The 17,748-nt window shown below is 43.3% G+C and overlaps 2 protein-coding genes across 2 annotated transcripts in view; both read left to right on the plus strand.

Annotated features, from left to right (window-relative positions):
- Window positions 1–17,748, plus strand: part of espn (espin) — an 80,977-nt gene that overhangs the window by 59,599 nt on the left and 3,630 nt on the right. The window contains exons 11-12 of the mRNA XM_080533631.1: window positions 3,989–4,125; window positions 7,114–7,473. Of these exons, the coding sequence (XP_080389757.1) occupies window positions 3,989–4,125; window positions 7,114–7,473 (497 nt within the window). The remainder of the gene's footprint in view (window positions 1–3,988; window positions 4,126–7,113; window positions 7,474–17,748) is intronic.
- LOC308159622 (espin-like protein) lies at window positions 9,395–13,304 on the plus strand (the record flags this gene model as incomplete). The annotated part of the gene is made up of 2 exons (XM_080533442.1): window positions 9,395–9,457; window positions 11,169–13,304. The coding sequence occupies 2 exons, from the start codon at window positions 9,395–9,397 to the stop codon at window positions 13,302–13,304; spliced, it is 2,199 nt and encodes a 732-aa protein (XP_080389568.1).

The raw sequence follows: 17,748 nt of genomic DNA on the forward strand, positions 1-17,748 counted from the left end.
ATGCAGCTTAAGGTCGGGCTGACGCATCCAGTGTAATTTGGGCCTAATGTGAGCAACACGTCCGTCTCTGAGGGTAAATATCCTATGCTAATAAATGAGCGCCCTGCAGGCAGGCTTAGCAGATGTTTTCTTTGACTAAGAAACCCTAAATGAAAACTAATGTTGTACAAATATTCTCCCCTTTCCTCCATTTTAGATGTTGACAGATAGACAGTTGATGCTCGTATTTCATATAGCTCATATTTCATATAGCTCATATTTGTTTTCAAAGTTATATCCTTTTAATCAAAGGACCATGTAATGTTTCTTAGTGTAGAAAAAATAAGACAAGTTTGCACTTTTATGCTAGCAGTGCTAGCTCTTTATTTACATCTGCTCTCCAAGCATGTCCAACTCTGACCGACTCTTAATTTCTTAATTTGTGACTTATTACCTGCAGTTGGTATCGCTCACCAGAACTTTAGCGACACCTATAGGCCGATGATATATACAGCCGAGCTATAATTACACATAATTTAATTTATTTTCCATTCTTTTATAGTTTTATTTATTTGTATTTATGTTAAAATGTTATGTTCAGATGATATACACTGTGTTCAGAGTCTCAAGATAATAAAATAGCTGCGTTGGCGCTGAAAACCTGTGTAGGCCTGCTTCTTTTCTACACAAATCAGGCACTCTAATGGTAACATTACCAACTTTGTGCTACAGTCTACTCTGAGAGTAGCTTTCTTCCATGAATGTCATATTGGACACTGTTGAGTTCCTTTTTCATTTAATGTCTGTGTTTTCTTATAATTACCAGTTAATATCACGTTTAATGATGAAATGCTTAGAAACACATGTTTTGGTGGCCTGGGGTGGTCCAGTGGTCTAGCACCACAGTCTACAGTGCACACACATGCCCATGTCGGCATGGGTTCGAATCCGGCCCATGCCCTGCTGACATACTTTCTCTCCCTTCTTCTCCTTACTTTCCTGTCTGTCTTCATTGTATCTGTCTAATAAAATGTACAAATATGAGTGGGACTGCCCCACTCAGAAAAATAAAAAAATAAAATAAAAGTGTGTAGAAATGATTCCCCCGCTGCACATTTGAGTCTCTTCTTGGTAAGAATTGTCCAAGAGACTTTTTAAGACATTTTTATGTCTCCAGATGTGATCTGGAGTGTTCTAAACTAAACTAACACAATACCTGATCCTATTCTGGCCTGTTGTGGACGGCTGTTTACCAAATGAGGCCAGCCTCCTGAGCCCACGCCCTTAGCCTAAACATCACACACACACACATACACACACACACACACACACACACACATACACACACACACACACACACACACACACACACACACACACACACACCAGTTCAAATAATACACTCTCCTGGCCACTGAACTGGCTCCATCCTGGCTTTGTACTTTGAACCACTGCAGCTCGCACTCCAGAATGAAGATTTGCCAGGACAGAATTGACAAAGGTAGGCTCAGTGGAGTCAAATACCACAGAGTTCATTGTATTAGGACACTGCTAACTACTGATCGTGCAAATTAGATCAATGTGAACTGTAAAGTTGGTCTTACGGCTTTTATTGGCCCGAAGCCACAGAGGGGGAATCTGAATCCATCTGCGTTTTTGGTGTGTGTGTGCGTGTGTGTGTGTGTGTGTGTGTGTGTGTGTGTGTGTGTGTGTGTGTGTGTGTGTGATGTTTAGGCTAAGGGCGTGGGCTCAGGAGGCTGGCCTGAGAGGCAGCTACAATAGGAGGTGGAGTAACGACAGCTGCTTCATTTGGTAAACAGCCGTCCACAACAGGCCAGAATAGGATCAGGTATTGTGTTAGTTTAGTTTAGAACACTCCAGATCACATCTGGAGACATAAAAATGTCTTAAAAAGTCTCTTGGACAATTCTTACCAAGAAGAGACTCAAATGTGCAGGGGGGGAATAATTTCGACACACTTTTATCGAACAAAACATGTGCGTGTGCGTGCGTGCGTGCGTGTGCATGTGCGTGTGGGGCTAGGCCAGGCCACACCACTCATTGGGCTATTAGCCTCCCTGACTGAGATCTCTCTCTCCAGCTAATCCACTAGCAGAGCCAGGGTGAGAGGGGAGGAGACAGAGGAGGAGGTGGGGGGAGGGAGACAGAGATGGAGAGAAGAGGAGAGAGAGAGAGAGAGAGAGGAGGGGGGGTGGGTCTTAAACCCAGCAGGCTCAGTTCTCCGGCAGATCCCTGTCCGCACCAATTACCACTGATTCCCTTAGATTTCCCCCAACTGTGATGATGGGCCCTTTATATAGACGCGACACTCTGTCCCCTGGTTAGAAAGAGAGAGAGGACACAAGAGAGAGTGCAATAGGGAGAGAGAGAGAGAGGGGGAGGGGTGTGAAGGGGGTGACTGGGGAAGCTTTGCCCCCGGTCAGCGGGTTGCCGTTGCCTAGAAGCGAGTTGGGTTTTTGCGTCCCGGGCAGGAACGAATGATCCATAAGGAGATCTGGGTTTTCAAGTTCAGAGTTTTATATCCAAAAAGCAGGTGAGGTATCAACTGGCACTTTGATTTTCATGAGCTAAGTTTCCTGTTTTGTTGTGAAGCATTTGATGTCTTAAATATTGAATGAGTGTGTAGAGTATTGAATGAGTGTGTAGTAGAGTATTGAATGAGTGTGTAGAGTATTGAATGAGTGTGCAGAGTACTGAATGAGTGTGTAGAGTAGTTATGTGGTAGTGTTCATTGACTTTATTATCATAGTTTGGTGTATTGTACCATGATGTGTTTCTCCTCATCTAAGGCATGAGGAGTTAATTATGAGAGTTATTGTGACATTGTTGCATTATGTTAATTGTCCATACATCAATAATTTTGCGTTATCTGTCATGATTGATGTTTGGTCTTCATTTCTTTACATTTACATTTAAGTACCACTTTAAAAAACTACCTAAAAAACATTTCAGTTATTCCTATAACAGTTTTCGAACAAGGGTTAGCAAGGCAATTTGTATGCGTGATTATAATTTGATCAGTTGACCAGCTGTTTTCTGTTTGAATACTGTTTCCGTGGCAATGGGACACATTGTCACACATAAGCAAATGATGCAGTGTGGCAGTTCAAACAACGAGCTGCAGGATGGTTAATCAGATGGAGAACCCTCTGTTGTTTCATACAATTTTCAGACAAAGTGCTTTTGTCCCCCCACATTAACAATAAAGACCGCAATTAAAAGCAACTCCGAATTTGGAGCACTATTCCCCATAAGAAGATTAGGGTTTGTGTGGCACTCTTGCCGTTTCACTAAGATTCGTTTTTAAGGATGAAATGGGAGTTTGTTTTATGTTTTATATCATTACACAATTAGCTGCTGTAGGTACTGTACATGCTAATTTGTGCATGTTGACTGTTTATGCTTGGGCACATGACATAATCTGGGATTGCTTTCTCCTTGGTGATATTGTCAATCTCTTGCAGTGTCAATCACTTTATTGACACTGCTTTGCCATTTTAATGGTGCAACGTTTAATAGCATCACAGATTATTCACAGATTTACACCAGATATTTAAACTCTGTATGACTGGGAACACCTGGCCACAGCTATGGATTGGTAGAGAGTTGTTGCAAGACTATGATCATTCTAGGTTGAAATAAACATTGAAGAACAATAGAACACTTTTGTGTGGGTTTCAAGTGCAGGGAGACTCAATGTGGACTTGACACCTCCATTCTCTCATGAGTTAATACATGCCTTTTATGAAGTCTATAAGATTTAATATTACAAAATGTAAAAAGAAAAATGCACTTGACTCACCATTAAAAAAAGACGTTTTCTGCACTTCCTTTGCTTTCCAGACAGTTCTCAGATCAGTAGGGTGCCTGCCACACAGGGGATGAAATATTTAACACGGTGGCGTCTGCCAGTGCCCAGTGTCACTCGCCACCCTGCTCTCTCTCACTCCCTGGTCTCACTTTTCCCCCCTCCGTCTTTTGTCTCCAGGCACAAAATCTTTCAACATGATGTCCCCGACCGGAGACAACTCAGAGCTGCTGGCCGAGATAAAAGCGGGGAAGAGCCTGAAGCCCACGACCCACAGTAAAGGATACACTACCGTCTACTCCAACACTGGCAACAACGTAGGTGACCTCCACACATGAGAACGTCTCTTTTACCCTCAGCAGTTTAGATTAGATTCAACCTTTTTGTCATTGGCACAGAGTGCAACAAAATTAATTTTTAAAAATGTGCTCTAGGCTGGAGCAATTAGGAGTTAAGTGCCTTGCTCAAGGGCACAAAGGCAGTGGTAGGCACCTTAGAGATGATGCCAGCAACCCTCCAGTCACCAGCTCACATGCAGCTCCCTCCTGAGGCGGGGATCGTCGGGGATCGACCTTCCGATTGCTAGCCGGCCTCTCTAACGTCTAGACTACCTGCCTCTCTAACCTCTAGACTACCTGCCTCTCTAACCTCTGGGCTACCTGCCTCTCTAACCTCTGGGCTACCTGCCTCTCTAACCTCTAGGCTACCTGCCTCTCTAACCTCTAGACTATCTGCCTCTCTAACCTCTAGGCTACCTGCCTCTCTAACCTCTGGGCTACCTGCCTCTCTAACCTCTAGACTACCTGCCTCTCTAACCTCTAGGCTACCTGCCTCTCTAACCTCTAGGCTACCTGCCTCTCTAACCTCTGGGCTACCTGCCTCTCTAACCTCTAGACTACCTGCCTCTCTAACCTCTAGACTACCTGCCTCTCTAACCTCTGGGCTACCTGCCTCTCTAACCTCTGGGCTACCTGCCTCTCTAACCTCTAGGCTACCTGCCTCTCTAACCTCTAGGCTACCTGCCTCTCTAACCCCTAGACTACCTGCCTCTCTAACCTCTGGGCTACCTGCCTCTCTAACCTCTGGGCTACCTGCCTCTCTAACCTCTAGGCTACCTGCCTCTCTAACCTCTAGGCTACCTGCCTCTCTAACCTCTGGGCTACCTGCCTCTCTAACCTCTAGGCTACCTGCCTCTCTAACCTCTAGACTACCTGCCTCTCTAACCTCTGGGCTACCTGCCTCTCTAACCTCTAGGCTACCTGCCTCTCTAACCTCTAGACTACCTGCCTCTCTAACCTCTAGGCTACCTGCCTCTCTAACCTCTAGGCTACCTGCCTCTCTAACCTCTAGACTACCTGCCCATCTAACCTCTAGGTTACCTACCTCTCCAACCTCTAGGCTACCTGCCGCCCAATTTACAGTAAACATATTCAACTTGTGCTGCCCAGGGAGAAATCAAAGCCACAAGTTTGTTACAAGAGAGTAACGATGGGTCAAACCTGGGTCATGTGGAGGATTTGATTGAACAGGAAATCTGATCTGTTTCAGTTAATGATTTGTTCTTGACTGCTTATGTTAGAAAGTACCATTGTTTACATAATGGCCATCCTATTACAACCAGGATGTCCATCTACAGTAAGTCATTGTTCACGTATAGAACACCCCCAGGCTCCACACTTTATTGTACATAAGCAGCAGTGCAGGCAAATATTTGGATTAGCAAAATTCCCTTTTTGCTTCAATGAGAAACAATAGCCTCCATTGATTAATTCCATCTTATGTGTTCTGTTTTCTATTGTTGTCACATCATATACGTTTCCTTTGAGAAGCCGATCGTAGTCTCGAACAATGTTGTATTTTGTGAGAACTCACTTATAGGACCGTCACACACAATGACACCAGTCAGTCTGCGTGCCTCATCGACATACACCGACATACACCGCAAGGACCTATGTCGTATATGTTGTCTCTTAGAAAACAACACAGCAGACTGTGACCTCAACTGTTTGCGCATGTCACAATATAGCCATTAAACAGCGCTGAGTCAACATGTCACTTCATAGAGAGCTGTTCTACACCCGTTGAATGTGCACTCTGTCACAGTGGAGACCAAGTCAGTCAGGGCCGGCTCCAGCCCATTGTTCACATAGTAACAGAACTGTCCTTCACGCTTTGTTGCGTCATCCTTGAACTTCCACTCAGCAAGTGCAAATGAATAAGGCGGATTCATATGAGCGCTGCTCTGTGTGAGCGCCTTCTTCGGCGTAAACATCAAAGCAGCTGGTCAGATTTGATTCTCCTTTTGTGTTCAATAGGCAGAATCGTGAGCTTAGAATGATAAGGTTCTATCTCGTTTAGGGTAGTTCAGAGATATTGAGCGTCAAAGTTTTTACATTCCATTATGTTTTGTGAGATGGAACCTTTGTATTTTTATTAATTACTAACTAAAAAATGTAAACATTTTAAAAATAACACCACACAGGCATTAATAAACACCTAATGGATCAGATTATGTAAATTTGACAAAAATGGAGATAGAACCTTATAATTCTAAGATCACGAACTGTTAGTCCAGCTTCAGATACAAGTGGACTCCTGATAAGGGCACCCTGGATGAGTGTAATCTTCGTGCGAGTTCATTTGCAATTCACCAGTCCCGTTTAAAAAAAACTATATTTTTGGTTGCTCAGGACATTGGCGTGATTTTGTTTTGTTTACGCGTTCCCGATGGTCCCAAGTCATCGCATGTATTAGGAGTTGACTCTATGTCTTGGGTTAATTCACATAACGTATTCAATCATTGCTTGGTATTCTAAATTCTGCAGTGTATATGTATGTAGCACATTGTATATGTATGTAGCACATTGTATATGTATTTTGTACAGTGTATATGTATGTAGTACAGTGTATATGGATGTAGTACAGTGTATATGGATGTAGTACAGTGTATATGGATGTAGTACAGTGTATATAGATGTAGTACATTGTATTTGGATGTAGTACAGTGTATATGGATGTTGTACATTATATATGTATGTAGTACATTGTATGTGGATGTAGTACAGTGTATATGGATGTAGTACAGTGTATATGGATGTAGTACATTATATATGTATGTAGCACAGTGTATAAGGATGTAGTACACTGTATATGGATGTAGTACATTGCATATGGATGTAGTACAGTGTATGTAGTACAGTGTATATGTACGTAGTACATTGCATTCCTCAGTGCGCCATATCAACCACAGCGCCTCCCTCAGAGGACATTGGGTAACTTCACCCTCTTCCCGCCCCCCTCCCTAGGGAGAGAGCCCCACGTCTCCGCCCCAGACCCCCGCGGTCAGCCCGTCAGCCAAGCCCTCGTCCCTCCCTCAACACACCAACCACACCTTGCCCCCCGCCGCCGCCCGCAGTCCACTAGGCAGCGCGTCCTCCAGGACCCTCTCCACCTCCACCAGCAGCGAGCAGCTGCTGAACGGGAATGGGAGCGGCAGCGGGGCGGCAGCGGGGCAGGGCCAGACCAGGAAGGGCAGCCTGGCGGACGTAGAGGCGCTGGTGCCCACCCATGACGAGCAGGGCCAGGCCATCCCAGAGTGGAAGAGGCAGGTGATGGTGCGCAAGCTCCAGGTGAAGATGCAGGAGGAGGATGAACACAAGCGCAAGGTATGTTTTGGGAGAGGGGTCGGAAGAGGGGTGGATGAGGGGTGGAAGAGGGGTGGGGGAGAAACATAAAAAAAAAGGGTGTGAGATGTTTTAGAGTGTGTTTCAGCCCTCCTTTTCATGCGCCGTTCACTCAATGGTCCTGCGAGGCAAATGAGGCCTGCTAAATGAACCGATGGACAGCACAAGGAGGATGGCTGAGACGTGTGTTTTGTGTGTGTGTGTGTGTGTGTGTGTGTTTGTGTTTTAACGCATGCACTTGCTGTGTCTTTTTGATTTGTTAATCACAGATGATTATCCTAGATTAGAAGGTTTCTAATTACACACACGCAACTCGACTCGTCAAAATCAATACATTATTTAGGTGGAAGTTGAAACTGAAGGCGATTGCTAAAACCATACAAAGTGTTAAAACGGTATTCAAGTAAACAAGCCATGGGATTACATCGTTGAAGTTACATTTAGGCATTATTATTGCTTTTGATCTGTTTCTTCTATGAAGAAAAATCATTCTCGCCTGATCATTATGGTGTATCAGTTTTAGAAAATGTATTGTGTAAATGTATATGTATATGAATTGATCTCGTTTGTTACAGTGAAATTAATGGTTTTGGTAAAGTAAGAACGGTGTTATAGTAGTCATATTTTTGGCACAGTATCGTGCTTGTTGCTCTCATATGCTTCTAAAGCCCATATGACGTAGAGGGTATACTCAGACTAAGTTGTCAGTTTGTCATGTGAAGTTGACTGATTGCAAGTAAACTTTGTATCCAATCTTCACAATTCGTCATCAGAATGAATGATAAGTGGCATTGTTATCTATTGAGGTTTGTGTGTGTGTCTGTGTGTGTGCCTGTGTGTGTGCATGTGTGGTTAGTTTATTTTTGTGCTTTGAACAATTACGTCATGAATAATTGATGGTAAGGCCTGAACTCAGTGCTCCCCATGGGGAATGTTTCTGGGGCCTCTACTGCTGTATGTCCTTTCTGTAGTTTTGGTATATTTATACAGTATATTGAATATGCATATCTCATGTGTTTATATTTATTCAACATTGTATTCAGTTTTGCATACTATTATCAATCTGAAGCACTTTGACTGGACTGTTTGACTGGACTGTTTGACTGGGCTGTTTGACTGGGCTGTTTGACTGGGCTGGTTTTAGTCTTGAAGGAGCCGTACACGCTGTGGATCACTTGGAAATAAGGCTTTTTCCTCAGTGACCAACAAGTCAATTCTAAATTATGCTTGATTTGATAGCAGCCCTCCGTCTGGTCACAGAGATCTATGTATCTATCTAGCTATGTATCTATGTATCTACAGTGCTGTGAAAAGGTATTTGCCCCCTTCCCAATGTTGTGTGTTTTTGCATGTTTGTCACACTTAAATGTTTCAGATCATCAAACCAATTTTAATATTACACAAAGATAGCCTGAGTAAATAGAAAATGCAGTTTTTAAATGATCATTCCATTTATTGAAGTCAAAGAGTTATTCAAAACATATATCACCCATGTGAAAAAGTAATTGCCCCCTAATCCTAATAACTGGTTGTGCCACCCTTAGCGGCAACAACTGCAAGCAAACGTTTGCGATAACTGGCAATGGGTCTTTCACATCGCTGTGGAGGAATTTTGGCCCACTCTTCTTTGCAGAATTGTTTTAATTCAGCCACATTGGAGTGTCTTCGAGCATGAACTGCCTGTTTAAGGTTATACCACAGCATCTCAATCGGATTTAAGTCCAGACTTTGATTAGGCCACTCCAAAACCTTCATTTTATTTTTCTTGAGCCATTCAGAGGTGGACTTGCTGGTGTGTTTGGGATCATTGTCCTGCTGCATAACCCAAGTGCGCTTGAGCTTGGGCTCACCAACTGACGGCCGGACTTTCTCCTTCAGCGTTTTCTGGTAGAGAGCAGAAGTCATGATAGTCGTCCAGGTCCTGAAGCAGCAAAGCAGCCCCAGACCTTCACACTACCACCTCCATGTTTGACTGTTGGTATGATGTTTTTATTATGGAATGCTGTGTTAGGTTTACGCCAAATGTAACAGGACCCACACCTTCCAAAAAGTTCCACTTTTGACTCATCAGTCCACAGAATATTTTCCCTAAATGTTGGGGGGTCATCAAGATGGTTTTTGGCAAATGTGAGACGAGCCTTTGTGTTGTTTTTGCTCAGCAGTGGTTTTCGCCTTGGCACTCTCCCATGGACGCCATTTTTGCGCAGTCTCTTTCTTATTGTGGAATCATGAACACTGACCGTAACTGAGGCAAGTGAGGCCTGCAGTTCTTTAGATGTTCGTCTGGGTTCTTTTGAGACCTCCTGGATGAGTCGTCGTTGTGCTCCTGGAGTAATTTTGGTAGACCGGCCACTCCTGGGAAGGTTCACCACTGTTCCAAATGTTCTCTATTTGTAGATAATGGCTCTCACTGTTTTTCGCTGGAGTCCCAAAGCCTTAGAAATGGCTTTGTAACCCTTTCCAGACTGATAGATGTCAATCTTTCAAACAAATGTGTTAAATTGGTTGGTTGTTAAGGGGGGGCAATTACTTTTTCACATAGGGCCAGGTAGGGTAAGATAGCATTTTTCCCGTAATACATGAAATCATCATTTAAAAACTGCATTTTCTATTTACTCAGGTTATCTTTGTGTAATATTAAAATTGGTTTGATGGTCTGAAACATTTAAGTGTGACAAACATGCAAAAACAGACGGAATTGGGAAGGGGGCAAATACTTTTTCACAGCACTGTATGTATCTATGTATCTCGCTTTGATACCTAATTCCCGCCACAACGAACATACGCTATTTCTATGCATGCCTTTTGTGTATTTGACTTGACTTTTGTGATGAACGCAGGCCCCTGCGTGTGTGCTGTGAAATGGATACTTCTAGGCATTAGCCCTTCCAAACCTGACATGGTACACATGACTGAGTGGGCTGGTGCTTGGTGACGGAGCACCGCAGCTCTGAGTCTTTACATGCTGATTCAGTGGTGTGATGGGAGGCCTATTCACACTACAGTCCATGTTATCTACTTCACTGAGTATGCTTCTGTGGGTTTCCTTGTAACCTCTTTATGGCTAAAATCTGTTAAACCTCCCTATAAAACCAAATAGTATTCATAAAACAACATTTTCATGACCCAGAGGAAATAAAAACCTAAATAGACAACACAGAGTTGATTTGATTTGCTCCCATGATCACAATTGAGAAGGGAACTGTTTTTAATAACATAAACCAATATATAAAATTGTTAACAATTGCTTACAAACAGATTATTTATCATTAAATTAAGCAAGGCCTGTTGATTGGTTTATCTTTATATTACTTGTTAATGTTAATGAACAGTATTATAAGTTATAGACTTATAAGCAGTTTATAATCAGATCTTCAAATGAAGTGCCACGCATAAACCCATATTCAACAATATGCAGCCAGAAGTTGTGTATTGGAATTTTTCCACCCTGCTTTCATAAAGGACAAAACAAAAACTGTGCCCTGACTCTCAGCTAATCTAGTGATGAAGCGTGTAAAGAGGCAGTGCCATTGCACCACTAAATCCATGTAAATCCTGTGTGGTGAGGAAGCATTGTACATGCGCCGTGTGTGTGCAACCAGGAACCACAAGCTGAAGGAATCCCCCCTTCCCTCCCCTCTCTTTTGTTCTTTGCTCTCCCCTGACCTCTGATCTAGTTTGCGGCGAGCGGTCACTACCAGCCCCAGGAGTGGCACTACTCCCACGTCCACAACGCCATCCTGGGGCCATTCGGGGAGCTGATGACAGAGGACGACCTCATCCGCATCGAGAAGCAGATTGAGAACCTGCAGGTCATGCACAAGGTCACAGAGGTGGAGAAGGAGCTTGAAGTGCTGGAGCGAGAGCTTCAGCAGCTCCTGCCCGTGTCCGCTGCCCTCAACCAGGACCACTTCTCCGTCAACCCCAAGCAAGTCCACGGGCAGGCCGAAGACCTGCCGGCCTGGTGCAGCAAGATCTCCACGCTGCTCAAGAGCATGGCCATCCTCCTCGCCACCCTCGGGGGCAAAGAGATCGATATCTTGGAGTTAATATCTCCCGGGTACGCTCAAGAACAAGTGAAAAACAATACGGCGGGGGGCCAGTCGGCCCCAGCAGGGTCCATCGCCTCAGGGGTTATTGGACGGTCTCAGTCCTTCTCCACCAGGGAGGAGGTGGAGAAAGAGATCAAACAGTGTGGCGTTTCTGTCAAGAACCTGAAGGCCAACTATGAGATCCAGAATCAGTCACCGTGTACGGATGACAACATAAACCGGGTATACAAGCGCAAGAGGTCTCTCCCGGTCGTGAGTGGGTCCGGTTTTCGTCCTGACGACGAGGCCCCTTGCCTGACTGAAACCGTCCCGTCTCCTAGCAACGGAGTCTTGCCTCCAGTACAAGAATCGCACGTGTCTCTGGTGGAGGAACCTATAATCATGCCATCTCATGCTCCTCTCACATATGCTTCCTCTGATCTGGTTCCACAATCTGATATGGATCAATTCAACCAGGTTTTGTCTACAGACCCCATACTGAACCACGATCAGCTGACTCGAAGCCTGGAGGTGCAAACCGACTTGAGCTACGTCCAAGAGTGCATCGAGATGAGGAAGGAGAGGATTGTGTTCCTGTTCCTGGAACACTGGCGCAAGTACACCGTGTCGGAGTCCTACAGGCCCAAGTCCCCCGGCAGGCGGCCGAGTCACCTGGGAGTGGGGCTGGACGACTATAACCAGTTCAGCGCCGAGATGGGCGAGGACATGCAGAGTGAGGACGACAGGCTCCTCCTCTTCATGAAGTCGAGGCAGGTGGTGGGGAACTTGATTGGACATTGGAGGACCATCATGAGCCAGGTTCCCACGCGTCAAATCAGACGGCTTAGCCGTGCCCAGATGATCTACTGGCCGGAGCACTTCCTGCCGCACATCAACGGCGCGCCGGTCAGCTACGACAGCTTGACCCTTGACCTTTTCATGCTGGGGTACTTCCAGCTCCTGGAGATGAACATGTCCCGTGGCGAGCGCAAGTTCCGGCACTTGTTGTGCTATGAGATGTTCGACCGCCTCGGCAGCCACAAATGGGAGATCATTCGCCAGTTCCACCGCAATGTTATGGAAGAGATTGAGCTAGGGAAGAGGGATTGGGCAGACGGCTTTGAGGACATCAAGCGAAAGTACTTTGGGGACTCCGTTGATGGGGGAGGGATGATGACTGCCTCCCTACTCTCCATGTCTCCCGACGTGCCCACAGTACCGGTCCAAGGGCCACCACTTCCACCGCCTGCACATCCTATTCACCAATCAGGAACGACACCATTACCGCCTTCCACTGCTGTGCAGAATAGTGTCCAGGCCACTGCTCAGGACAATGCTCAACATGCAGAGCAGAGTACTGTGCAGGACACTATTCAAGAGGATGTCAAGTCTGTTGTGCAGAATCCAGTGAATGAACTTGTGCAGGACCCTATGCAGTTCACCAAGGAAAGTGCAGCAGAGGAGAGTGTTAGACATGACATGCAGAACACTGTACAAGATACCGTCCAGGAAACTGTTCAGGACTCAACAGTAAAGGTGAAGCCAGAAGACTCGGGACAGAGTGTTGGGCAGGGTGTTGGGCAGGGTGTTGGACAGGGTGCAGTGAAAGAAGTTCCACCTGTAACTGTTCAGGTCACCATTAAAATGCCTGAAGAGCCCAACGAGGACTCCATCAAGCTGATCTATGAGTTGAAAGAGTTTAGCAACGAGGAGATCATCAGGTACATTGATCGCAGCTTCGCATTCTGGAAGGAAAAGGAAGCACAATTATTTGATATCTGAAGTGGACAAGCAGCAGCTATGTGAATGGCCGCTTATGCGAATGGGTTAAACATGCTTGGATAAAGCAGACAGGAAAACCGTGAGAGATGGGGTCAAGGGAACTAGCCTCAAAGTATGTTAGCCAGATGAAAGCTAATCTATGCTTTAGCTTTGAGGCCTCGGGTAACAGTGACATCATTGCAGTCATGAAAAGAGCATGCAGTATGCGATTGGATGTGTGGCTGTCAAAGCACTTTATTATCATTGTATGAGAAAAATACTTATGTCAGATGGAATATTGAATTCAAGCATTAATTCAAGCATTGTGCATCGACCAAACACTGTCTTTTTTTCTGTTGGTTTGCTAAGGTAGTTCAATGTTGCTTTGAAATGCAATGACAGGAATTAATTAAAGAAATGTAAGTTATGCTGAAACAACTAGCCTAATAGAAAAATCTGGAATAGTTGGAAATTAAATGTATTGTGTTAGGTGAGTAGTCATCAATAAATCATAGAGCATAGTATATTCAGACGGGTCGAGCTTATTATATTCAGTCAGGCTATGTCCATTTTCACATTATGCTAATGCAAGTTGTGAAACGCAATTTGATGTTATATACATTTTCCATTTGACTATTTAGCAGACACTTTCATCCAAAGCGACTTCCAATAATTGTTATTAATAATTAATAATTATTAGAGGTTACAGGGACAGCCTCCCTGGAGTAACTTTGGGCTAAGTGCCTTACTCAAGGGCACACTAGTAGTGGTGTTCCCAGTTGGGATTTGAACTCTTGAACCTTCTGATCACCAGTCCAACTCACCCACTATCCCTAAAAGTGACTCACATTGCAGTGAGTGCATACATCAGTATATATGGTCCCAGCGGGAATCAAACCCACAATCTAAACGTTGTTAGCACCATGCTTTTATTTGTTATATTATACAAGTATTAAATGTGTTATATGAATGGTGTTGAAAATGTCAAACCTTTACAATTGTAAAAAAAAGTGTATGTAAATACATTTAGGCTGTGTGAATGTGAGAAGTCCTAATGCTCATGTTATTGAGTGCTTCTTAAGGGCTCTGCACACAGCGTGCGATTTCTGTTGCGCGTCAACATTCCATTTTTAAGTTTGAATGGAAGTCTATGAGAACATCGCATTTCAACACACACGGCCCCGATTTTAATCGCACGGCGAAAATTCGATTCCATTCATTTTGAATGGGAAAAAGCACAAATTTGACAGTGCGACAAAACTCGCACGCCGTGTGCTTTGTCCCATTCAAAATGAATGGAATCGAATTTTCGCCGTGCGATTAAAATCGGGGCCGTGTGTGTTGAAATGCGATGTTCTCATAGACTTCCATTCAAACTTCAAAATGGAATGTTGACGCGCAACAGAAATCGCACGCTGTGTGCATTGGCCTTTATTCTATCAGAATAAATATTGTGATTGGCTGAGAGGCATTCAAAGCTGAGATTTAATAAAGATAATGTCACAGTTGAATCACCTGTAATTATAATCCTACGCCACAGTAGATTTGTTTATTATGTTCCCTTGACTACGTTTGTAATTTGTGGAAATATATTCCTCACTGCACGACAGAAACCACTGCAACCTATAACTAATTAAATCCAGCATGTAGTTTTGCGCGTTGCTGCCCCTGCTGGCCACACTGAACAACTGAAAACATGCCTAATATGCTACGTTGTCTATTAGGGCCAAACATGTGCATATCCTTGTGAACAAAACAAACATGAAATTGGCACAAAGGCCAGTGTCCTACCGAGCAGCAGATTTTAGAAAATGCTTCGTTTGAACTAATACACTCTTTTCACTGAACGTTCTTCATGGTGTTATCTAGCCTTTATGGCTACCAATTTATAATGGCCATTTAGCGCTATTTTAAAATTAAAATGTACATACTGTAGGTACCACTGTGCATTGTGACTAACAACTCCCCCTACCATCACCATATGTGACGGCAGCTGGTGAAACCGGGAACAAGTCCGCAACCAATCAAATTGTTCTGACTTTCATTCTGAAAAATGTAAATGATGTAAATGGAAAATAAATGTCAACATTGTTAAAAATCAATGACACACTCGCTAGTCAAGCCAAAATATTGCGATGCAATGGATTCGGTGAGTAATCCCCACTACTACTTAGTTAACTATAACACTACTTTACATTGTTAGCAGGCTCACAAAACAAGCTGTGTTAGTTGACTAGCGATGTGTGTCATTGATTTTCAACAACATTTGTCAGAATAAAAGTCACATTTGATCGGTTTCACCAGCTGCTGTCACATATTGATATGGCCTCTCAGGCATTATTACTGAAATGAACTATTAGAAATAATACTGATGGGAAACATGAATGAGGATTTTGGGCTTAAAGGGGGAAGTAAGTTTTCCATTTTGACTGAACCACATCCTGGTCCTCAGCCTTCAGGCTTACACGTGTAATACTTTACATGCTGATTGTTGCATGACGAAGAAAGTAGGTCTCCAGTGTTGGGTTCAGAGTATTTAAGTTACTCAATGCGCTCACATGCTATCGTCTTTCCCCCGTCTGTGACCTTATTAAGAAGTACTGTATCCACAGTACTGTGTACGTGTTCTTTTAACTGCAGAAGCTTCATGTTAAACAGTTATTGCACAGTTCATGTTCAATGAAAATGAACATGATTTTGTTACATGAACTCTCACAGATATCTGATATTACCAAACATTTGATCATTCATTAGAACCATTAGCATTCTTGTCTTGTTGTAATGATTGACCATTCTCCTGGTAAGGTGCAAACAAATATCACTCTCTTTTTTTATTTATTATTTAGCAGAGTTCTAATTTAATAGTAATGAGTATCATTTTAATTGTAATATGTCATTGCTAACAATTATTTTGCATTTAAATGTGTGGTTTTCTGGATGTTTTTTTTTGTTTTCTTCCATTTGTTTAATAAATTGTTGTAATCAATAAAGTTTGCAAAGTTGCTCTACTCCAAATATCCTCTATGATCTTTCTGCAGTTTTCACCAGCACAGGTCTTGAGGGTGGTGAGGTGCTCTTGCTTTGTTAAAGGGCAGCTGGTGAAACCGGGACCAAGTTGGCAACCAACCATATGGTGACCATATTATGTTCGGACTTCAATTCTGAAAAATGTAAATAAATGTCAACGTTGAAAATGGAAAAATCAATGACACACTCGCTAGTCAAACCTAGTAGTAGTGGGGATTACTCACCAAATTGCAATATTTTGGCTTGACTAGCGAGTGTGTCATTGATTTTCAACAACGTTGACATTTACTTACATTTTTCAGAATAAAAGTCTGAACATTTTGATTGATTGCCGACTTGTTCCCGGTTTCAGCAGCTTCTGTTACAATTGTGCTGCTGAGAAGGGCTTATTAGGAATGTCACTGAAAGAAATGCAATGTACAGAGCTGTTGGGATCTCTTATTGTACCTAATAGAGACATTGTGCCTCTGCCCTTCAAAGCCTAGGCCTCGTACATCCACAAAGGTCAGGCAAGGATCCCCACACCCACATTGAGCTCCTTCATTGAAGCTAACATTTGATCTGGAGTCAGGATAACCAAGACAAAGTTGTCCATATACACAATTTCTACCTAATACACATAATGAAAGCAATTGACTATCATCCCCAAGCACACCCCATGTACACCGTCTATGGAAACCTTAAGCTCACAGACACTTTACTACTGAACTATCTATGATCACTAGTTGCACCACTAGTGTATCCTGTTTTACCTGTACTATTGTCACCGTAAACTTGGTTTTTGGTCACCGTAAACTTGGTTTTTGGTCACTTATGTCCTACTTTCACTTTTATCATGAATTATGCCTATTGCCTTATGTCTTGTGCTGCAATGTCAGGAACCAAAGCCTAAGAATTCTGCTCTCTTAAACTCGTGTAATGTGACGTAACAATAAACTTGAAACTTGAAGCAGTCTAATAAGACAGGATATAGTTAGCAGTGTCCAGACAATTTGCAGACAATAAGGTAATAGGCATAATACAAGATAAAAGTGACAATAGTACAGGTAAGACAGGATACACTAGTGGTGCAACTAGTAATAATAATAATTCCCTTCATTCATAATGTTCATAGGGTCCGTTTCTAAATTAATTCACACCAGAAGGGAAGGGAAAGGTGTGTGTGTGTGTGTGTGTGTGTGTGTGTGTGTGTGTGTGTGTGTGTGTGTTTTCATAGGTAAAAAGGATTGGGTTCTTTAGATTTGACCTTAGTGGAGTAGCAGGACAGATGGGAGGTCACATGTAAATCTAAGTGGATCCTGACCTGCTACTGGTAACTTTAAACTTGCTCCGATTCACTTTTCTAGTCTGCACACGTATCAATTGACATCTTGATTCGTTTTTTTTTTTCCCATTCTAAAATTCCCTGGGGAGTCATAAAAAATGCAATGTGTATATA

The sequence above is a fragment of the Nansenia antarctica genome (assembly GCF_963989245.1).
Source record: "Nansenia antarctica genome assembly, chromosome: 6".
Lineage (NCBI taxonomy): Eukaryota > Metazoa > Chordata > Actinopteri > Argentiniformes > Microstomatidae > Nansenia > Nansenia antarctica.